The 24,407-nt window shown below is 45.0% G+C and overlaps 1 protein-coding gene across 2 annotated transcripts in view; it reads left to right on the forward strand.

The window, feature by feature from the left end:
• The window catches only part of MMEL1 (membrane metalloendopeptidase like 1), a 592,089-nt gene that overhangs the window by 206,720 nt on the left and 360,962 nt on the right, over window positions 1–24,407 (forward strand). Inside the window, exon 1 of one of the 2 annotated variants that reach the window (XM_077250437.1) lies at window positions 23,788–24,282. The exons of the other annotated variant lie outside the window; for it this stretch is intronic. Within the exon in view, the coding sequence (XP_077106552.1) occupies window positions 24,233–24,282 (50 nt within the window). The 5' untranslated portion in view covers window positions 23,788–24,232. Of the gene's footprint in view, window positions 1–23,787; window positions 24,283–24,407 lie in introns of those variants that run through there. 2 annotated transcript variants of the gene reach the window in all.

A 24,407-nucleotide genomic window follows, 5' to 3' on the forward strand; every position in this document is an offset into this window, starting at 1 on the left:
GGAGCCCAGGGACAGGTGGAGGAGGAGGAGGTGGAGGAGATAGGAGGGATTGCCACACATACAGCAGGGGAACAGCTGACGTTACTGAACCCCAATAACAGAGGAGGGACTGTTGGGACTGTGCGTACAGCACTACCAGGCAACAACTAGCGGTGTTGGAGCCCAGGGACAGGAGGGGGAGGTGGAGGTGGAGGAGATAGGAGGGATTGCCACACACACAGCAGGGGAACAGCTGACGTTACTGAACCCCAATAACAGAGGAGGGACTGTTGACTGTGCGTACAGCACTACTGGGCGGCAACTAGCGGTGTTGGAGCCCAGGGACAGGAGGGGGAGGTGGAGGTAGGAGGAGGTAGGAGGGATTGCCACACACACAGCAGGGGAACAGCTGACGTTACTGAACCCCAATAACAGAGGAGGGACTGTTGACTGTGCGTACAGCACTACTGGATGGCAACTAGCGGTGTTGGAGCCCAGGGACAGGAGGGGGAGGTGGAGGAGGTAGGAGGAGGTCGGAGGGATTGCCACACACACAGCAGGGGAACAGCTGACGTTACTGAACCCCAATAACAGAGGAGGGACTGTTGGGACTGTGCAGACAGCACTTCTGGACGGCAACTAGCGGTGTTGGAGCCCAGGGACAGGTGGAGGAGGAGGAGGTGGAGGAGATAGGAGGGATTGCCACACACACAGCAGGGGAACAGCTGACGTTACTGAACCCCAATAACAGAGGAAGGACTGTTGGGACTGTGCGTACAGCACTACCAGGCAACAACTAGCGGTGTTGGAGCCCAGGGACAGGAGGGGGAGGTGGAGGTGGAGGAGATAGGAGGGATTGCCACACACACAGCAGGGGAACAGCTGACGTTACTGAACCCCAATAACAGAGGAGGGACTGTTGACTGTGCGTACAGCACTACTGGACGGCAACTAGCGGTGTTGGAGCCCAGGGACAGGAGGGGGAGGTGGAGGAGGTAGGAGGAGGTCGGAGGGATTGCCACACACACAGCAGGGGAACAGCTGACGTTACTGAACCCCAATAACAGAGGAGGGACTGTTGGGACTGTGCAGACAGCACTTCTGGACGGCAACTAGCGGTGTTGGAGCCCAGGGACAGATGGAGGAGGAGGAGGTGGAGGAGATAGGAGGGATTGCCACACACACAGCAGGGGAACAGCTGACGTTACTGAACCCCAATAACAGAGGAGGGACTGTTGGGACTGTGCGTACAGCACTACCAGGCAACAACTAGCGGTGTTGGAGCCCAGGGACAGGAGGGGGAGGTGGAGGTGGAGGAGATAGGAGGGATTGCCACACACACAGCAGGGGAACAGCTGACGTTACTGAACCCCAATAACAGAGGAGGGACTGTTGACTGTGCGTACAGCACTACTGGGCGGCAACTAGCGGTGTTGGAGCCCAGGGACAGGAGGGGGAGGTGGAGGTAGGAGGAGGTAGGAGGGATTGCCACACACACAGCAGGGGAACAGCTGACGTTACTGAACCCCAATAACAGAGGAGGGACTGTTGACTGTGCGTACAGCACTTCTGGACGGCAACTAGCGGTGTTGGAGCCCAGGGACAGGAGGGGGAGGTGGAGGAGGTAGGAGGAGGTCGGAGGGATTGCCACACACACAGCAGGGGAACAGCTGACGTTACTGAACCCCAATAACAGAGGAGGGACTGTTGGGACTGTGCAGACAGCACTTCTGGATGGCAACTAGCGGTGTTGGAGCCCAGGGACAGGTGGAGGAGGAGGAGGTGGAGGAGATAGGAGGGATTGCCACACACACAGCAGGGGAACAGCTGACGTTACTGAACCCCAATAACAGAGGAGGGACTGTTGGGACTGTGCGTACAGCACTACCAGGCAACAACTAGCGCTGTTGGAGCCCAGGGACAGGAGGGGGAGGTGGAGGTGGAGGAGATAGAAGGGATTGCCACACACACAGCAGGGGAACAGCTGACGTTACTGAACCCCAATAACAGAGGAGGGACTGTTGACTGTGCATACAGCACTACTGGGCGGCAACTAGCGGTGTTGGAGCCCAGGGACAGGAGGAGAAGCAGAGGAACACAATGTAGGCCGAAGCCTGATTGGAGAAAGTCGAAAGGGAACCTTTAACCCCCCCCCCAAGGCATTTGTAGCTGAAAGAGCCAGCTTGTGCAGCAAAAAAGATGCAAAAGGAAAAGGTGGCTCTTTTCATGATGCTCCTTGCAAACACAGAACTAAACACTTATAAAATGTGTCCCCTGATTCCGTGTGACTGTCCCGGAGGTGGGACTTTCCTTCGTAATATGACGCAGCACAGCCGTCATTCCTACCCCCTTGGCGCCGTGCCCCGGCTCCTCAGCGTTGTTTGATTCCGTCCCGGAGCCTGCGCTGTTATGTTATCCCTTGGCCAGGCACACTTAGCGCTGCCCATCTTCTGACATCATTTGGTGTCAGGCTGGCTGCGCCTGTGCGGCCGCGCTGGCCGAGAGCCCGCCTCGCAGTGTCTTCTGATTTAATCCCACCGCGGGCCTGAGATCCGTGGCCATGTGCAGTGCATATCCTCACCTCTCACTCCCCTCCCTACGGCTTCTTAAGACTGTGCGGTGTCACGGCCGTGGCATGCTATTAGGGACCAGCTGACACCGCACAGTCTGAAGAAGCCGTAGGGAGATGAGTGAGAGGTGGAGGTTCAGATATGCACTGCGCATGTCCATGGATCTCAGGCACCCAGTGGGATTAAATCAGAAGACACTGCGAGGCGGGCTCTCGGCCAGCGCAGCCGCACAGGCGCAGCCATCCTGACACCAAATGATGTCAGAAGATGGGCAGCGCTAAGTGTGCCTGGCCAAGGGATAACTTAACAGCGCAGGCTCCGGGACGGAATCAAACAACACTGAGGAGCCGGGGCACGGCGCCAAGGGGGTAGGAATGACGGCTGTGCTGCGTCATATTACGAAGGAAAGTCCCACCTCCGGGACGGTTTTACGGTATCAGTGGACACATTTTATAAGTGTTAAGTTCTGCGTGTGCAAGGAGCTAAACAAAAATAGCTACCTTTTCCTTGTGCAGCATTACTGCTGTACAAGGTGGCTCTTTCAGTAACAAACGCCTTGGGGGGGGGGACAGGTTCCCTTACATTTCAGTCGTTGTGTCAGCGTGGCGGTCGCAGGACACATTGCCGGCTACACAGCTGGGGATCAGCTGACGTTACTGAAACCCAATAACACTGGGTTGTATGTTTTGACTGTGCAGACGGCACTTCTGAGCCTCAACTGGCGGTGTTGGAGCCCAGGAATTTAAGTTCAGGTGGTAGAAAGATGAACACAACAGGAGACCTGGATACTGTAGACAGTCACCTAATTATTTAATCAGGAAGAGGAGTGGCAAATTCCTGTGAGATCCAGGCCTTGTTCATTTTCAGGAAAGTAAGCCGGTCAACGTAATCGGAGGATAGTCGCATGCGACGGTCAGTTAGTACACCACCTGCAGCACTAAAGACACGTTCCGATAATACACTGGCTGCAGGGCAAGACAGCACCTCCAATGCATACTGGCTTAGCTCTGGCCATGTATCCAGCTTTGAGACCCAAAACTTGAAAGGGGAAGAGCCGTCTGGGAGTACAGCAAGAGGGCAAGACATGTAGTCTGTCACCATCTGACGGAACCGTTGCCTCCTGCTGACTGGAGCCGTCTGTGATGGTGTAGACTTTTGTGGCGGGCACAGAAAACTGTGCCACAGTTGGGCCATACTGGTCTTGCCTTGGGCAGAGGCACTGCTTCTGCTCCCTCTTTGTGCAGAGCCTCCACCACTGCCTGGACGCACTGAGCTGCTTTGGAATGCACTAGCAGCACTTCTCTCAGTTGGAATGGAGAAGATGATGGAATTGACCAGTGTGTCTTGGTACTCCCGCATTTTTCGCTCCCGGTTCAACGGTGTGATGAGGCTTTCTACGTTGTCCCGGTAGCGAGGATCGAGGAGGGTGAACACCCAATAATCAGACATGTTGAGAACGTGGGTGATGCGGCGGTCGTTTCTTAGGCACTGCAGCATGTAATCCACCATGTGCTGCAGACTGCCAACTGCCCAAGAAACGCTGTCCCCTGCTGGAGGCGTGATCTCTGCCCGCTCGTCATCACCCACCCTCACTGTACACACTGAGTACTGGACAATTGTGTAACTCCCTCCTCTGGACGCATGTTTTCCTCCTCCATTGACTCCTCCTCATCCTCCTCACAAACTGTCCCCTGCCTACGCGTGTGTGAGGAACCACGTGGCGCTGACTGTCCAGAAGATGATGGAAATGCTGAATCCTCATCCTCCACCTCTTCCACAACATCATCCCTTAGCGCTTGCAGTGATTTTTCAAGCAGGCAGATAAGGGGGACAGTCATGCTGACTAGTGCATCATCTGCACTCGCCATCCGCATGGAATAATCAAAGGGACGCAAAACCTGGCAGACGTCATTCATAGTGGCCCACTCTGTGGTTGTGAAGTCTGTACGGCGCTGACTGCGACTTTTTTGCGTCTGAAGCAGCTGGTACTCCATTACAGCTTGCTGCTGCTCACACAACCACTCCAACATACGTAACGTGGAATTCCACCTGGTAGGTAGGTCACATATGATGCGATGTTCCGGCAGGCGGTGTCGGCGCTGCAGAGCCGCAATGCGCGCTTTTGCCGTGCTGGAACGCCGCAAGTAAGCACACTCTAGGCGGACCTTGTGCAGCAGTGCATCAAGATCCGGATAGTCCCTCAGAAAACTCTGCACGACCAAATTGAGCACATGTGCCAGACATGGGATGTGAGTGAGGTTGCCGAGGCCCAGAGCTGCCACCAGATTTCGGCCATTATCACACACTACCATGCCTGGCTGGAGATTCGCTGGCACAAACCACACATCGCTCTCCTGCTTGATGGCATTCCAGAGCTCCTGCGCTGTGTGGCTTCGATTCCCCAAATAAATTAATTTCAAGACGGCCTGTTGACGTTTGGCCACGGCTGTGCTCATGTCGGTCGTAACAGGTACACGTTCATCACGGGTCCATGTGGAGGTGGACTGTGACGGCTCCTGCAGCGATGATTCTGAGGAACTGGTGTAGGAGGAGGAGTCAATGCGTACAGAATGGATTCCTGCAATCCTTGGAGTGGGCAGGACACGTCCTGCGCCACTCGCACGGTCTGTACCCGGCTCAACGACATTAACCCAATGGGCAGTGAGGGAAAGGTATCGCCCCTGTCCATGTTGACTGGTCCACGCATCGGTGGTGAGGTGGACCTTGCTACTGACGGCGTTCAGTAGCACGTGTTTTATGTGTCCCTCCACATGCTTGTGCAGGGCAGGGACGGCTTGCCTGCTGAAGTAAAAGCGGCTGGGCACATTGTACTGTGGGACTGCCAATGACATCAAGTCACGGAAGCTGTCAGTCTCCACCAGCCTGAATGACAGCATTTCCAGTGACAGAAGTTTGGCAATGCCTGCAGTCAGAGCCTGTGCTCGTGGGTGGTTTGATGAGAAAGGCCGCCTTTTCTCCCATGCCTGTACTACCGATGGCTGTAGACTGGGCTGGGAGTGTGTGGATGACTGGGAAAGTGGTGCTGCGGGTGGAATTACAGCGGGTCTCTGGACAACAGGGCCAGAGGTTCTTCCACGGCGATCCTGGGAGGAAGCCGAACCAGCTGCGTGTGAGCTGGAGGAAGAGGCAACACGAGCTGAAGAGGTGATAGCTGCCGCTGTTGGTTGGCCTAGATCTTCAGTGTGTTTTTGTAACTCCGCCGGGTGCCTGGTGCGCACATGTTTCCACATGTTGGAGGTATTGAGGTTACTGACATTTTGACCTCTTTTGACTTTGTGATGACACACCTTGCATTTGACATAGCAAATGTCATCTGCAACTGTGTCAAAAAAGGACCAGGCACTGCAAGTCTTGGGAGCGCCCTTTTTGGCTTTTGGAAGAGACATGCTCCTAACGGGTGCCAAAGCGGAGGCTGCAGGATCCGCAGTCTTCCCCCTCCCTCTCCCTCTTTGGGCCGTATGGGGAATCTCTTCCTCAGAGCTGCTCCCACCACCTTCCTGTCCCTCACGCCAAGATGGGTCAAGGACCTCATCATCTACACTACCCTCTGCCCCCAACTGCTCCTCCTGGGTAGTCTCAGCAGCAGAGCACGCACCAGTAAGTGGCACCTGAGTGTCATCATCAGCTGATGCGGCCTGCGATGTGGTGACCGGAGCCACTGGCCCACCCGCCTCTTCAGACTCAGAGAGAAAAAGCTGTTGGGCATCACTGCACCCTGCCTCTTCTTCCATTTCTCCAATGCTGCTTGGCTGGCCCCCTGTTTCCAAGCCAAGAGATTCAGAGAACAGAAGTAGAGACGGCTCTTGTCCTGGGCTCTCTGTCTGCCTGGGCAATTTGGCAGGTGGTGAAGAGACAGATGGCTGCTCTCCAGTGCTCTGTGTCTGAGAGGATGTGGCACTAATTGAAGTTGATGCATTAGCTGCCATCCATCCGACAATGGCTTCAATTTGTTCTTCACGCAGCAGCGGTGTACGGCGCTCTGCGACAAAGCTGCGCATGAATGACTGTTCCCTTGTGAAAGTGGGTGCTGATGAGTCACCGGTGCCCGCAGCAGGCACAGAATCCCCACGTCCCCTCCCTGCTCCGTGCCCACGCCCACGCCCACGTGCCTTACTCACTGCCTTCTTCATCTTGGTTGACTGATAAAGATAAGCAGAAAAGTACTAACGGATTTGTGTGCTTATTCCTGAACAACTCCTCCTAACAGGTATAAGAAACACTAATTTTCTAAAGTGTGGACTAGACTTTAATATGAGCTAATGTGGCCTACACAAATGTAAAGTGGTGTCACTGGCGTGTTTGGTGAACTTTATTATTTATTTATTTTTTGGGGGCTGAACTGACAACAGATAGAGCTGCAGTCACACGGAGACCGTGCAGACAGACGTAAACGGCGCTGCAAGGCCCAAAAACCCTCCTCTACGTTATCCTATGTAGTGTTTTTCCACAAGTTAGCTGGAGACGGGTGGAAAGACACTAATAGGAATTTTTTGAAAAAATGTGCAGCAGCCTGCACTACTTAAAACAAAATGAAAATTGATTTGGCGGTATGACGCAGTGAACAACCCTGAGCTGGAGACAACCAGGCTATGGCTGCTCACAGACTACAGGGCGAGCTGCAGTCACACGGAGACCGTGCAGACAGCCGTAAACGGCGCTGCAAGGCCCAAAAACCCTCCTCTACGTTATCCTATGTAGTGTTTTTCCACAAATTAGCTGGAGACGGGTGGAAAGACACTAATAGGATTTTTTTGAATAAATTAGCAGCAGACTACACTACTTGGAAAAAAAAAAAAAAAAGGACAGTATGAGGCAATGAACCACCCTCCCTGAACTGAATACAACCAGCTATGGATGGCCTATGTGGCTGCACTCAGACTAGAGAGTGGGCTGCACTCACACACACACACACACAGACCTTGCAGATCGCTGTGAAAACAGCGCTACAAGGCAAAAGCAAGGTGAATAGTAGGTGAACACAGCGGTTGCTAAATTAGCCTTTGGAAAGCACAAAGAAGCAAATCGCTATCTCTAAACTGGCCCTCAGTCAGCAAACAGCGTCCTGTCACTAACTGAATTCACAGCAGAGTGATCGCAAAATGGCGCCAGCGACTTTTAAACTGCATCATGACATCATTTCAGCAGCCAATCACAGCCTTGCCAGTAGTTTCATGCCCTCCATGCTGAACAGGATGTGCCCACACTTGAAATCATTCTCATTGGCTGAATTTGTGCATTTTGAATCTGGGAACTTCCGATTCCGGTATCCGATACGCGGCAAGTATCGGAATCCCGGTATCGGAATTCCGATACCGCAAGTATCGGCCGATACCCGATACTTGCGGTATCGGAATGCTCAACACTAGTGGTTAATTGTAATAAGATCACAGGCATGAATTTACTGGCAGGATCATTGTGACGATGAAATTTCTCTAATGGGTTCAGACAGTTTTTTGGGAAATTAAATTTCTATATGTAGGTTCTGTTTTTTGTCAAAGCAAGACACCCGAGATCAGATCACTGGAGAGAGGAATTTGTATTTTATTTTTAAATCTTATTAGAATTGTAAATTTTAGAGACAGAGCCGTAATTATGGGGAACTTTTTTTTCATGTGGCTATGACTTCCTGTGTAATATATTCCCTAGAATAAGGTCCTCACCAGCAAAGACGGACAATGGAATCTATTCATCTGTGCGGATATACAGGATCATAGTAATTTATGGATGGTGCTATTCTGCAGGGCAATGCAAAAGAGGTGAAATGATGCAGTGCTTAAAAAATAGTTTAATGAAAATAAAAGTAAAAAAGAAAAGCCTCAAAAACAATTTTTAAATATTCTTTTAATATGCGTGTTAGAGACATACATTATCTTAAAATATCGGACAAACATCCTCAGTGTATAAGTTCCTGCCCCTCGCCCCCCAGTGTATGACATCCCGCCCCTTGCTCCAGGTGTATAACATCTGGCCCCTCGCTATGCCGTCTGCCCTTACTAACATGTCAAAAAACAAAAAGAAGTGCTGCCTAGACCAACGGGCAAAGCTTCCAAAATCAAAATACCATCAAATAATAGAATGGAGAAGCACCAAAGCCATGAAATAACACAGTTTTATTAGATCAAAATATTAAACAAATGTACATTAAAAGATTATAAATATGTTTTCAGCACCTAGTGGGGATGATACTATGCAAATGAAAACCACCATATAAAGGCAAAGTAATGCTGATGGGAGAAATATGGGAACATAGCATACATTAAAGAAAATGTTTCAATTAACCAAATAACAGTCAGAGTCTATAGATGCACAAAGAGTAGAGGGAGCCACAATGCTAGGCTTCCCAACAGTGTTTAGAACCCCAAAGAAACTAACATCTAACATATACAAAGGGTCCCAAGATGCTTCCAAGATGTACACAGGGAATGGCAATTTATGAAGAGCCTGAATAGGCTTATAAAATTTGAGAAGTTTTTAATGGTACGGTAACCAAGTATCGTAAATGTAGATGTAATATTCTAAGGAAACATAAAAGGGCAGTACCTTTAAGTGGTGGCAGCAGAGGAAACCAGAGGATGAATGAACACAGGCAGAATCACCGCGCGTCCAAAGGGGACAGCGCTGCGTCAAAAGCGCTGCCTTTACCGAACGTGGAAACATACCTTAATTGTCACAAAAGGAGGCTCTACAAAGTACTGAGAATAGGGGGTGAATATTTTTGCACACTGAAGCTTTCAGGAATTTTGTCCTATCTGTTGTTTGCTTCACAATAAAAAGAAAACTAAAGGTTCACAGTTGTAGGCATGATATTTACATGAACTAATTCAAACTGAAAAAAAAAACAGTGAAATTCCAGGTTCTGCGGTAGGAAAAAAAGAAAAGTGCCAAGGGGTGAATACTTTCGCAAGCCACTGTAGGCTGAAAATAAATACAAAGTAAAAAATAAGCTGCATAAAAAAATATTAAGGTATTTGTACAGATTCGTTTTTTCAGCAGATACTGAAGTGTTGGCAGCAAAACCGTGGCATAAAACACACATTTTTGCAGTTTTTGATGTGTCTTTTGATGTTTTTTCCCTATTCATTGGAATGGTTGGAGTAACTGCAAAAACGCTGGTAGAGTTCACATGCTGCAGATTTGAAAAATCAGATTTAAAAAAATGCAATGTGTGAACATAATCTTACACAGTTTTAGCAGTAGAGATCCAGGCGAATGCTTAGGGTTTACACTTCATTTAACAAATCTTGGCTTTGATATGAGTTGAGAGGAAAATCTTTAAGTCAGATTTTCAGGCTGACCACACTGACTAGTACAAAGTCCAGAAAGTCCTGTGATTCTACCGTTGGTAAGTAACTTTGTAAACACTTCTTTTTTGTTCTTTTAATGATTCATAGCAGCTTGATATTTTTTTCTCCATTGACATTCAAAGCTAAACATTGTAGCTCCGATGACATACTAAAAACTTGGATGTTCAGTCACATGTCTAACAAGTCTGAGGTGGAGATAAACCCTGGTTTATTTTAGGGGAAACAGTAATTTTTTTTTAAACTGACATAGATCTAAATGGAAAGAGAGACATAAAAAATATTTAAAGGGAACTTGTCAAGAAAAATGAACTTTATTCCTCCTGGGAGCCGCCGGCTTTCAGTCATAGAGGCGTCAATGGAGCTGCTAGAGTCATTGCTCAGTATACAGTGATCAGAGGCTGTACACATGCACATCTTTTCAGAGCATCTGTGCAGAGCAAGCTATCAATCAAAGTGCTTACAGCCGATACAGTATAGTGAGGAGTGATGGTAGCTGCTCGGTGTACGCCTATATGACTGAAAGCTGGCTGCTCCCGGGAGGAATAAAGTTTATTTTCTGCCTGTACCAGCGCTGTTAGTGGAATAGCCAGAGTGCATTGTAAGGACTCGCTCCCACTTGCGATTAAATCGCACAAAAGCATTCCGATTAACAATATGTCCATCTCCTCCGCAGCTGAGCTGTGATTATGTCACGAGAGAAGATCAAAGCACAGAGCACTGACACTTGGATCATATTTACAGCAGAGCAGGAGCTGAGTGTCATTAGCATATTGCATCTAATGCTCTTGCATCAGATGCTATACACTAGTGTGACCTAACGCTATTAATATGCAGATTTACCCTATATTTGCAGTGTAATAGTTTTGGGAAATTACCAGATCATGTTGTATGAAAATTTTACATTTGTAGAGTCAATATAACCTATAGGAAGGCAACACCCACAACCAATGTGAAATAAAACAGATGGGTAGAGCAGGTTCAGTGCCAAAATGTATGAAAATCATATAAAAGCAAGCACCAAATTAAACAAGTAACAAAAAATAGAAACCTTATTGATAACAATAATTAAAATCATAAAACTAGTAATGCATATGGATGTGACAGCGGTAAGCCAAGAAAGGGGTGGAACCACAAGCAGAACAGGTGGCCAAAAGGTATATAAGAAATTAACACTTTAGCTCAAACATTTCACATACATAATAACACTAAGGCATATCTACTGATAGTCTGGGAAATCAATAACCAGACTGTAAAGTGCAAGTAGTATCCAAGAGGGCTGTAAACCACATCTCGTGAAAAAGGTGCCGAACAAAGGGAAAAATTGTAAAGAAATAATAATTACCTTAAGGGTACCTGACACTCTGTGGTGCCACCCTCCCCAATGTACGTTTTGGCAATGTGCCTTCTTCTGGGGGAGTGGCATCCATAGAATAGCACAGCCTTAAGTATATGTGGAAAGTGTAACAACCTAGGTTCCTGGTTATTACAGTGGTATTGACTTCCTCATGGGGAGGGTGATGCCATGCTTGGAAGCAAGGAAGGATCCCTTTAACAGGTATCACAAACATGCAACATGTTCTTACTCCAGGCCAGAAGGGGGAGCTCTGATTCAGTTTGTGGGTGGCTCCCCTATATATATTCAGGCTGAAGGGAAAGTAGGAGAGTCTGTCAGAGACAGGGACTGAGTGCAGTCAGGAAGACAGTAGGGGCCGTGCAGATGTGAGGATCTGCAGCTCCTGTGAGGAAAGCAGGGGCCATGCAGACCCATGTTCTGCAGCTCCTGGAAAGGATAGAAAGGAATGGAACAGTTTGTAGAGAGCGTGAAGGAGGAAGGAACAAAGGTGAAGTAAAGAGCTGGAGAGAAGCTGCGACTGACTCCACGCTGAAGCGCATGAAACCGGAGGCCGGAAGACTGAGGTTGTGGGGGTAACTTTATGCCCCACAGCAGAAACCGGCGGACAGCAGATTGCAAGTCTCCTGTCCACCATTAACACCCGAAGGTACAGTAACAGATAGAGCCTGGAGTCATCTGAGAGACTCCTGCAAAAAGGCTTGAGTTACCGGTCATGCGGGTAGTGTCCTACCAAAAGGGGGACAGAGAGAACGTGAGGACCTTGTGTGAGGCCTAAGGCAGTAAGGGACTACAACACAGCGCAGAAAGGAAGGCTTCCAACCCCACCTGGCTAGGGGTATTCTTGAATCACTTCCAAGCTGGCTGGACCACACCAGCACCTGAGATCCGTACCCTGGACAGTGGCTGCCTTACACCAGTAAAAAGGTAAAGAGACTGCAACCTTGTGTCCTCTGATTCTTTCTACACCATATACCATCTTTATCTGTACACCGGGAGCCCTGGGGACCCAGCTTCACCTGTGGGAAGCCATACCATCCCTGCTGCTGTAACATCACCTAAGTGGACCCCTTTAAGCAGCGTCGGTCATCCCTGACCAAATACCACAGGTGTCTTCACAAACACTTTCATAAACTTTATTCCCCTTGTATTGGACGCCCAGAGCCATGGACCGGGTCACTGCCACCCTGCCACATCCCTTTAAGAGCCGACCCAGTACCGAGTACCCCTAGGCCTTGGCTGGCGCTCCAAAAGCCTATCAGAGAATCTGTTACATATGATTTACGCTGCATATGTGCGGGAGTGCTGGCATTACATGCGCCGCTCATATGCAGTGTATATCGTATGTAACAGATTCTCTTATAGGCTTTCCCTGTATACTTAAGGCTGTGCTACTCTATAGATGCCACTCCCCCGGAAGAAGGCACATCGCTGAAACGTACTTTGGGTCGGGTGGCACCACAGAGTGTCAGGTACCCTTAAAGTAATTATTATTTCTTTACTATTTTTTCCCTTTGCTCGGCACCTCTTTCCCGAGATGTGGTTTACAGCCCTCTTGGATACTACTCGCTTTTTACGGTCTGGTTAATGATTTCCCGAGCTATCAGTAGATATGCCTTATTGTTATTACATATGTGAAATGTTTGAGCTAAAGTGTTAATTTCTTTTATACCTTTTGGCCACCTGTTCTGCTTGTGGTTCCACCCCTTTCTTGGCTTACCGTTGCCCCACCCCTATACATTACTAGTTTTATAATTCTAATTAATGTTATCATTAAAGTTTCTATTTTTTATTACTTGGTTCTTTTTGGTGCTTGCTTCTATATGATTTTCATTTGTAGAGTCAAGAAGACAAAATGCAACTGTCTGCCTTCAAAGTGTTGACTGATTTCAAGCAACAGACAGCTGAATTCTGAATGCAGCTCTGGATCTGAATGAAGTGTAGTAAAAGAATAGTAATTAAAAATTGGCTTAACCTCTTCCTGACCTTGAACGTACTGTGCGCCGGGTGATCAGCTGATATCACAGCTGGTACCTGACACTCAGCGCCAGGAGCGGTGCCCGCATAGCTTTTGGCAGTTTAACCCTCTAAATGTTGTGATCGCAGCTGTTAGAAGGCAGACAGAGGGAGGGGACTCCCTTTGCCCTCCGATCGGCACCCCCACGACGTCATCATGGGGCACGATCATTTCCATGGTGATCCGATGTCGTCATGACGACATCCGGGTCACCAGGCCATGGCAAGCTCCTCCTATGCAGAGCATGGTCTAAGGGTCTACGTACAGTGCAGCATTGACAGTTAAAAGCCATTAAAATTATACACGTTATAAGCCAAAAAAATTTCACGTTTGGTATCGTCACGATCGGAACAACCCACCCCATAAAACCATTGCACTAGTTAATCCCTTCAATGAACACCATAAAAATAATGGGCAAAAACAATGCTTTTTCATCATATTGCCGAGCAAAAAGTGGAATAAAATGAGATCAAAAAGACAAATGTAGATGAAAATGGTATCCCATACAGCTACATCAGTGAAAAAGTAAAAAAGTTATAGCTCTCTGAATAAAGCAATGTAAATTTTTTTTTTTTCTATAAAATAGTTTGTAAATGTGGTTTTGCTGAAATCATACTGACCCGAAGAATAAAGCTGCCTTATCAATTTTACAACACACATAACGGCATAAAAAAAACCAAAAACAATTCCTGAATGGCTCATTTTTGGTCATTCTGCCTAAAAAAAAATCTAGAATGGAAAGCGATCAAAAAATGTTATGTGACCGAAAATGATACCAATAAAAATGTCAAAATCGGAAAAATTATAGTTCTCAAAATATGGTGATGCAAAAACTTTATTTTGCAATACAAAAGCCATTTTTAGTGTGTGACAGAAGCCAAACATAAAAAAAACCAATATAAATCTTTTATCTGTGTAATCGCACCGACCCAAAGAATAAAGTCGCCTAATCCCTTGTACTGCACAAGGAATTCCGTAACAAAATAAATAAAACCAATTCTTTACCTGCTGTTAATTTTTTCATTCTGCCTCCCAAATATCGCAGTAATGCTTGGCACACATTTATCCTGCACTCTGCACTAAGCACTTGCACTGGGGTTTCTGTGTAAATCTCTGAAATACCTGATTCAGACTGAATCTCTGGCGGAAGATTACCTATAATGAGGCAGATGGAGTAACTGTGAACACTGTCTGGCGTGTGATCCAAAGGTATCCATCTTTTTAGGCACGCATAACAGTGAGGTCCGCCACAGCTTTGTGAAATTCTGATAAGAAGGAAACCCCTGACCAGAGGCCAGACGGAGTTCAGAGTAACTCTGCTGCCTCATATAGTGAATGGATCAATTGTGGATTTATCTGAATTACGAAACCCCAAAGTAAGTGATCAGCATAGAGCGCAGGATAAATGTGATCCCTAACGTTATGTAAAATGTTCCCAATAAAAGCTTCAACTCATTCCACAAAAAAGTCCCCACTCAGGTCTTTCATCTGTTAACGGAAATATAGGGGGCTTCTACATTACGGATAGTACAAAGGCTGTGAAAAAGCACTATAGCTCTTCGCCCACTAAAAGAAATTCAACAAATTCTGTACTCCCATATCCAAATGACCCCTTCGTTTTGATCCCCACAGTGTGCCTAAACCATATTTTGCGTCTGTAGTGATGACAGCCTGCCTAATTTACAGATGCATGTCTCCAGAAGAACAAGCTGGACATAACGTACTGGTCACTACAACGGCAGTTTCCAATTTACTTAGTAACATCCATTGCTGCTTGTTTCTGGAAAACACACATGGAGTCAAAATCATCACTACACCTGTAGATAAATCCCCAAAAGAGTATAATTTCCAAAATGGGGTTACTTGAAGGGGGATTCTGCTTTTTTAGCACTTAGGGGCTCTGTATATGACATTTGTAAACTATCCCAGGAAAATCTATGTTCCAGGAGACAAATATTACTCTGTCTCTCCCGAGTCTCACCGAATGGCTCAGCAGTACTGTACAGCCACATTTGAGGTATTTCTAGATTCAGCAGAAATTGTGGAACACATTTTAGTGCACTTTTTACCCATTTCTTCTTGTAACATTGTAAAATCCGGAGCTAAAACTAAATTTATCATTAAAAATATAATTATTTTTTCTTCACTGGTATAAAATTCTCTGACACACCTGTGGTGTCAATATGATCACTGCAACCCTAGATTAATACATCAAAAGGTGTAGTTTGTAAAATGGGGTCAATTATGAGGATATCTGCTGTTCTGGCAACTTAGGGGCTCTCTGTTATGATCCGGTGACATTGGAGCCGCATGAACTTTCTCTGGAGTAGGTGGAAACTGTACTGACCGCAAAACCTGAACTAACACCGCAACTAGAAGTAGCCGTGGGGTGTGCCTAACAAACCCTAGACACCTCGACAGAGCCGGAGGACTAAATACCCCTATAGATGGAAATAGGAATACTACCTTGCCTCATAGCAGAACCCCAAAGGATAGGCAGCCCCCCACAAATATTGACTGTGAGTAGGAGAGGAAAGACACACACAGGCAGAAAACAGGATTCAGCAAAAGAGGCCACTCTAGCTAAATAGGGAAAGATAGGACAGAATACTAAACGGTCAGTATTAAAACCCTTCCAAAAATATCCACAGCAGATAATACAAAAAGTTCCACAATCTAACTAAAGACATGGAATGTATATCTGCCACTCCAGAGAATCCAACAAGACTGAGAAAATACTGACACAATCTAAGCTGGACAAAAAAACACTGAATAGCACAGAATTATTAAGCACACAGCATGTGTGCCACGGAAACAAAACCAGACACTTATCTTTGCTGATTTGGCAGAAGGCAGAAGGAACCAAACCAGGACCAAAAACTCCCAACAACCATGGACAACTGGCAAGGACTAATGAATCCTGCACGCCTAAATACCCCAGTCAGAACTGCAATCAGCAGATACACCTGACCAGGACTGCAACTCAGGGATAACTGCATTACCACCTACAACCACCGGAGGGAGCCCAAAAGCAGAATTCACAACAGCTCTCCCAGTGGGTCAAGGAACCAGCAAACCATAATAGTAAAATCTGCAATGTAATATGGCACTCCTTCCCTTCTGAGCTTTGCACTGTGCCTAAAAAGTATTTTCCATTTACATGTAGGGTATTGGCATACTCAGGATACATTTTTACAGTAAACTGACGTCCAGTTTTTCCTATTAGCCCTTAGAAAAATTAAGAACTTGGGGTTAAAACAACATTTTAGTGGTAAAAATGTAATTATTGCTTCTTCAAAAGTAGTTTTTGACCACATATAGGGCATTAGTGTACTTGGTAGAAATTGCACAACAAATTTTGGGGTCTATTTTCTCCTGCTAACCATGCAAAAATAAAAAAATTGGGGCTAACGCAACAGTTTTGAGAGAATTTTTATTTTTTCCATTTTCACAGATCAACGTTGAAAAATTCTGTGCTCACAAAGTGTTTAAATAAATTCCTTGAGGGGTCTAGTTTCCAAAATGAGGTCAGTTGTGGGGTTTTCCACTTTTTAGGCACACCAGGGGCTCTCCAAACATGATATGGCACCCGCATACAATTCCATCAAAGTCTACGTTCCAAAATGTCACTCCTTCATTTCTGAGCTCTACCATGTACCCAAACAGTATTTTTCTACCACATATTGAGTATCAGTGTACTCAGGAGAAATTGCATAACAATTTACATGGAGCAATTTCTCCTGTTACTTTTGTGAAAATAAAAAAAATAAGAATAAAATAACTTTTTGTTGTGATAAATTTGATTTTTTATTTAATAGCTCAACGTGATTAACTTCTGTAAAGCACCTGGGTTACAAGGTGCTCACCACAGACCTAGATAGATTCCCTGATGGGTCTAGTTTCTAAAACGGAGTAATTTGTTTGAGGCTTTCACTGTTTAGGCACATCAGGGGCTCTCCAAACATGAAATGGCATCTGCTAATGATTACAGCCAATTTTGCATTCAAAAAGTCAAACAGTGCTCCTTCCCTTCCGAGCCCTGCCGTGCACCCAAACAGTAGTTTCCTCCCATATGAAGTATTGAAGTACTCAGGAGAAATTACACAACAAATGGTATGGTGCAATTTCTCCTGTTACCCTTGTGAAAATAAAAAATGGGACTAAAATAAAGGTTTAGGCACATCAAGTGTACTTCAAATTAGACATAGTGTCCGCTAATGATTCCAGCCAATTTTCCGCTCAAAAGGTCAAATGCTGCTCCTTCCTTTCTGAGCCCTGCTGTGTGCCCAAACATTACTTTGCCCCCCCCCCCCACATATAGGATATCAGCGTAATCAGGAAACATTGCTCAACAATATTTGGGGTCCAGATTCGCTTATTACTGTTGTGAAAATAAAAAAATAGAGGCAAAAAACATTTTTTGGGGAAAAATGTGATTTTTGTTCTTACAGTTCAATGTTATAAATTTCTGTGAAGCACCTGGGGGTTTTAGATGCTCACCACACATCTAGCTAAGTTCCCTGAGGGGTTTAGTTTCCAAATTGAGGTCACTTGCTTTCCACTGCTTAGGCACATCAGGGGCGTCCACTTTCAATTCCAGATAATTTTGAGTTAAAACAGTCAAACGGTTCTCCTTCTGTTTCGAGCCCTGCCGTGCACCCTAACAGTACTTTCCCCCACATATGGGATATCTGCATGCTCAGGAGAATTTTCACAACAAATTGTGTGTCCGCTTTCTCCTGTTTCCCTTGTGAAAACAGAGTTATTTGGTCTAAATTACCTTTTTTGTGAAAAAAAGTTAAATGTTCATTTTTTTCCTTCCTGTAAAGCACCTGAAGAGTTAATAAACTTCTTAAATGTTGTTTTGGGCCTCTTGAGGGGTGCAGTTTTTAGAATGGTGTCACTTTTAAGTATTTTCTGTCATATAAGCCCCTTAAAATCACTTCAAATGTAATATGGTCCCGTGAAAAAAATGGTTTTGTAAATTTTGTTGAAAAAAATTGAAATCGTTGGTCAACTTTTAAACCTTCTAACTTCTTAACAAAAAACAAATTATGTTTCAAAAATTATGCTGATCTAAAGCAGACATGTGAGAAATGTTATATTTTATCTATTTTGTGTGACATTACTCTCTGACTTAAGGGCCTAATTAAACGTTTGAAAATTACAAAAATGTTTTAATTTTTTCCAAAGTTATGATTTTATTTCACAAATTAGTGGGATCCATTGAAGAGTTATAACCTCATAAAATTACAGTGGTCAGAATTGTAAAATTTCACCTGGACTTGAAGGTGAAAACTGTCTTGGAGTGTAAAAAACCCATGCAAACATGAGGAGAACTTCAAAGCAACAGTGCTAACCACTGAGCCACTGTGCTGCCCTGTGAATTGTGGAATATTGGCAGGACAACCTGGACTCTTGCATTACTTCATTAGTATAGATAGATATTCTTTGTAATGACAGAAGAAACATTCATCTGCTATTATCTGCAGACTAAGAACACATAATCTAAATTTTAGTATCTGCCCGAATCTGCAGAAAATAAAATGTGAAAAGAAATAGCTCTGGGGGCACAGAACCGATGTCATATGACTTGGTATTATTTACGACTGTGGAACTTGAAATATTCACACAATGCCAGTATCAGCAAACTGCGTAGTTTTCCCCAGCTGCCAGACCCCGCCTGACAAGGCCGCATTTTTTGCCATCATCAGTAAATCCCACAATTCTTTTTGACTTTTATCACAAATGCAAGCTTGCAGGAAACCTCCGCCTGCTGAGTGTATGTGAATTTTTATTGGTGCAGACTATGAATCTGATCAAATGCTGTGTCAGGATTAAAGGCCCCCATACACACTAGACAAAGACTAGGTGTACAAAGTGAATTTGCTGTACTAGTGCAATCTGCCAAAACATCGGATTGCATTGGGACAAAAATTATTCTATGGGGCAGTGCACATATTCAATATTCGGATCATATTCAAGTTAAAGTGAACCTGTTACCAGGTTTGGCTAATAAGAGATACGGCCATCAACTTTCAGTGCTGATATACAGCATTCTATAATGCTGTATATTGGTCCCCATCCCCAACCCAACCTGGAAGAGAAGAAAAATAACTTTTATTATACTCACCTGCGGGGTGGTCCAGTAAGATGGGCGTCGTTGGTCTTGTTCCGTCACCTCCCATCTTCTTATAATTCCCATCCTCCTGCTTGCTTCATGTTGATGACACATCCACTCGTCATCCACACAGTCTCCTCAGCACAGTGCTCCTGCACAGGCGTACTTCTCTGCCCTATTGAGGGCAGAGCAAAGTACTGCAGTGCCCTTGCGCCAGGGCTATTTGACCTTTCCCGACACCTGTGCACTGCAGTACTTTTCTCTGCCCCCAACAGGGCAGAGAAGTACGACTGCGCTGGAGCGCAGTGCAGAGGAGACACATCATCCACACAAAACAAGCAGGTGGGCGGCATCGCAAAAGAAGGGAGGCGCCGGACCAAGACCAGCGACGCCAATCAGACCGGACTGCCCCACAGGTGAGTATAATAAAAGTTATTTTTCTTCTTACAGGTCGGATTGGGGCAGATATATAGCATTATAGAATGCTGTATATCAGCCCTGAAAGGTGATGGCCGAATCTCTTATCGGCCAAACCTGGTGACAGGTTCCAATTAATTAGTCCAGAAGAAACATTGGACTTCACTTGGATGACATCTGCGTGTAGTCCAATTTCCACGGACTGACAGATTAGAGAAGATGGAGACATTTCATCTTCATCTTCTCATCCAAGAGAATTGGAACACGCTATGCTCTGATCAGAGTTTGTTCAGAGTGTCATTTGCATAATCGATCTGATGACAAAAAAATAAGCTTGTCTGCACATAGCTGAAAGGTATTTCAAATGAAATGATAAAGACTTAAGAATGGACAATCATTTTAAGCATGCAATCACTGATAGTCATCTTGTTAAATGAAGTCAACCATTATTTGATTTGTCCGGCTAAAAGCCAGACAAAAGAATATTCCCAGAATGATCGTTCATTGTTCTCTCAGTGTCACTGAACATCTACGGCCTGGTAGAATGACTAAGTGAATGAAAGCCCTCCATTCAATTTATATAGCTGTTGCCCCAACAATGCTTCGGCAGATCATATAGCCGACAGCTATCCCTCCCGACTACTCCATACAGAGGAGAACTCTCGGTGAGCTCCAGTGGTCTCCATCAGCGAGCCGCGGCCAGACTTCTCTTATGGTAGCTCATCTCTAAAGAACAAGAAGATCAGCAGTCCGAAATTAGACATGTTAGATCCTTATCTTCCCACATAATCTGTCAGGGGAGCCTTTACACCCATTAGACAAGATCATTCATATCCCTGCATTGGGCCAACACTGGTCTAATGTGAATGGGGGCCTTAAGACTGGCAATATATGGACAAAAATGTGAATGGCTGTGTCAGCTCTACAGTCATTCATTATGCGATCGATCATCCGGCAGCAGCATAATTTCATTTAATTTGTACGGCAACCTTAAGACTTTGATGGGAGGTGGGAGAGGTTAACCTGTTTAGAAAGCCCCTCTAAAAGGGAGCTTGCTTTTATATTTTGCATGTTTTTATATTTTGAAGTAGTGGTATGGCTATATAGGAGCTTATCCTCCAATAAGAATGATTCTTTTATGTAGAGATCTGATGTGGCAGTCATGAGAAATCTAACATAAAAGCCATATGCAAATGAGGGGTCTGTGAGTACACTTGGAAGAAACAGTCCAGTGCACCTCCAACCTGATTTGCATATGACTTAAGCGCTAGATTTCTCATGACTGCCATATCAGATTTCTAGATAAATGGATGATTCTTATTACGGAACATAAGTCTATTCAGCTATACCACTACTTCCACGTATATAAATGTGTGATAGGTTCCCTTTAAGCTTTTAGACCACTCTAATCATTGGCTCATCTGTTCTTAGCCACCAATGTTAGTTATTATTTTAAATAATAAAATAAAAAAATAATTAAATACACCTCCATATGGATCCAGACTTGTATCTGGGCTCTGATGTCTGAAGGAGCCCAAGTGCCCACTTATTACATAGGAAGACCACAGTACTTTATCTGATACATATTAGGTGGGCTCCTATTTTGCCTCTATGGAGATTTATTGATGGCATCTCTCATCTTTCATGGCACACTAATCTTCCATGGTGAAGCTGAAAATAAGGCACATGAATCTCTAATGGTGTCCATAGGACCAAAATTGTTTGTCACTCAAATCACTAGGTTATAATAGTTCACACATCTGTGTCTGTGCCTCCGATACAAATCCCACCGCACTGCATATCGATCTTGTCATCAAAACAATGGACACTTTGGCTGAACCCAGAGGACCCTATTACAAACAAGATATGGTCCGTTAAACACCGTTGGTGTTCATCAGATGTGAGATGTGACTCAGTAGTCAGGCTTCAGACAATGGGAACGGAAACTAAGGATCAGGCAAAATATTTTGTCACCAACTACACAGAAATAGATATCTCATTGATTTATGGGAATTGTATGGCCTCATGCCTTAAAGATGGCTTGCAATAGGCTTAAGACATCTGATACCTGCATTTTTGCTGTGGATTTTCAGCGTGTTTCAATATGTCATGAACCGGGGGTGTTTGGTTGCCCCCAGTTCTTTCTTCAGGTATTTATTTATAACCCACTTCCCAGTTCAGGCTTGGAACTTGCTGCTCTCTGACACCTCCTTACTGTCAGGTCAGTCAGGGAACTGCACCTAGGATAATTAGTCACCAAAAAGGCTGCCTTGCTATGTACTGGCTATTGGGCACACGCTGCCGTGAGGGCAACATAACTATTCCCAGCCGCAGCCAGGCAATACACTTATAAACCCCTTTCCATCACTGCCAGTTTCCCCAAAAGTGCAGGACACTTCACTGCCACCAGCTCCTACTAATATGATTAATAGCAGGTCAGAAGCCAACCAAATCAGTAGCGTAATTTACTTCAGAGGACATTGGAGGTACGTTTTAGAGCAATGAAAACGAAGCTAGTAAATATTATAACTTTTACTTCAAAAAGATTAGGCAGTGGTTACAAAAGTATAAAAAAACAATATTACAAGATGAAACAATTATAGTATGTACAATGCAATTACAAATAAAAAGGGATTAAAAGAAGAAAAAGTACTTACAGTCATTTCAGATCATGACAAACCATGTGGTGGTGGGAGGGGCGACATCAAAATGTATCAGACCATTTGCAGAGCTGCTGTTAGCTCTGTTCCTGGGCAAAGACTAAAAAAAATGGCAGGGTCCTCTCTCCTCCTGTACCAGTCGTGACTTGTATTGATTAAGATTATTGTACCTGTTTTTTATTATGTATACCCCTCCTAACATGTAAAACGCCATGGAATAAATGGCGCTATAATAATAATAAATAATAATAATAGTAAATGAGTGAAAAATGCTGAAAAACAGTAAAAAAATTAAAGAAGGGACATGCTCTATTGTGAAAAAAAATATGTAAAGCACAAAATACTGATGACAAAAAAACCATGCTGTGTGCATGAGATTTCTGAAATCTCATTGACTTTGCTGGTACTGTACAACACAGTTGAAAATTTGATAAAAAAAATGAATTAAAAAAACTCTGAAAAAGTGCCTACTGTGAACTTACCCTTGGAGCCGTATCATAACTTCTGGACTCCTTGTTCTCCTTTACACTGAGAACATAAGGGTGAATGACCTCTGGAGATCAAAACATCCAACACTGTGGAGACACCATCACGTGTTTCTCAACGCAGTGATCCAGAACACTGCCCCCATCCCTGATGGGAAATATGCAAATGCATGTAGAAAAGCCGCGGAGACAGCATCACGTGTTTCTCAACACAAGCAATGAATAGCCAGGTCTTTCACCGGGAAGGAACAACCACGGGAAGGGCAGCATCCAATAAAGGAAAACCACCTGTGCCAAAACATGGTATTCTTCAGCTGGACAGCTACCCCAAACATACAGCCAATGTCATTAGGAATTTTCTTCAGCCCAACGAAGATCAAGAGGTCCGGAAAGTGATGATATGGTCCTACAGGGGCCTTGATCTCAACATCATCGATTCTGTCTGGGTTTACATGAAGAGACAGAAGGATTTGCACCAGCGACATCCACAGAAGATCTGCGGTTAGTCCTCCAAGATGTTTGGAACAACCTCCCTGCTGAATTCCCTCAAAACCTGAGTTCAATTATATCGAGAAGAATAGATGCTTTGATATTGCAGTGAATGCAAAGGGCGGTCATCAAGTATTGATTTGATTTTGATTTCTCTTTTGTTCATACTGTTTGCATTTTGTTAATTGATGAAATAAACTATTAACACTTTTATTTTTTAAAGCTTTCTTACTTTACAGCCTTTTTCCATACCTAATTAAAACTTTTGCATAGTACTGTATATAAATGTGACACGCAGAATTTGTGGTTAGCTGTGCCCTCCCTCTTGCATTTTTTTTTCCTGTGTTTTTAAACCTCCCTTCCCACCCACAGTAGATGATATAGTAACTCCAAGCCGTGAAGCCGCTCATTGGAACACAGAAGTTTTTCTAAGGAGTTAGCAGGGAGTGACGAGGGGGGACACTTGGCTGTAGCAGCACCAGGGAGACACCATAAGATCCTATTGTGACCGAAGACCCTCTGGAGCGGTCAGCATGGATCCTGAGTGAAGGGAGCAGAATCGCAATGACTATGATTGCCAATCCACTAAGCAGATCCTATGGCTGTTATCATCATAGGGGTCAATAGATCCCCCCTGCAGATTCAATGAGGTCTCACGAGGAAGCACGATCTCTTTGCATTGACCTAATCTGCAAGCTGCATCTAGAGCTCCAGCTATAGTGTCCAATCCCTGGACTTTGCAATACAAACCAAAGGATTAAAAGAAAGAAAACTAAACAAAAAAAAAAATTCTATAATTTTCCATAGGTTTTGGGGAAATGGAAAATGAAGCAGCCAAAACCGTGGACAATCAGATGGAGAAATACATGTAATTATGAGATGATTGGCAGGATGCTGTCAGCGTTCTTATACATCTACATTGTTAACCCTTTCCCCTCGATGTGCATTATTCTCTGCTTGCTGTCATTTGGTTGCATCCCCTGCCTCTAGTGT

The sequence above is a fragment of the Ranitomeya variabilis genome, chromosome 4 (assembly GCF_051348905.1).
Source record: "Ranitomeya variabilis isolate aRanVar5 chromosome 4, aRanVar5.hap1, whole genome shotgun sequence".
Lineage (NCBI taxonomy): Eukaryota > Metazoa > Chordata > Amphibia > Anura > Dendrobatidae > Ranitomeya > Ranitomeya variabilis.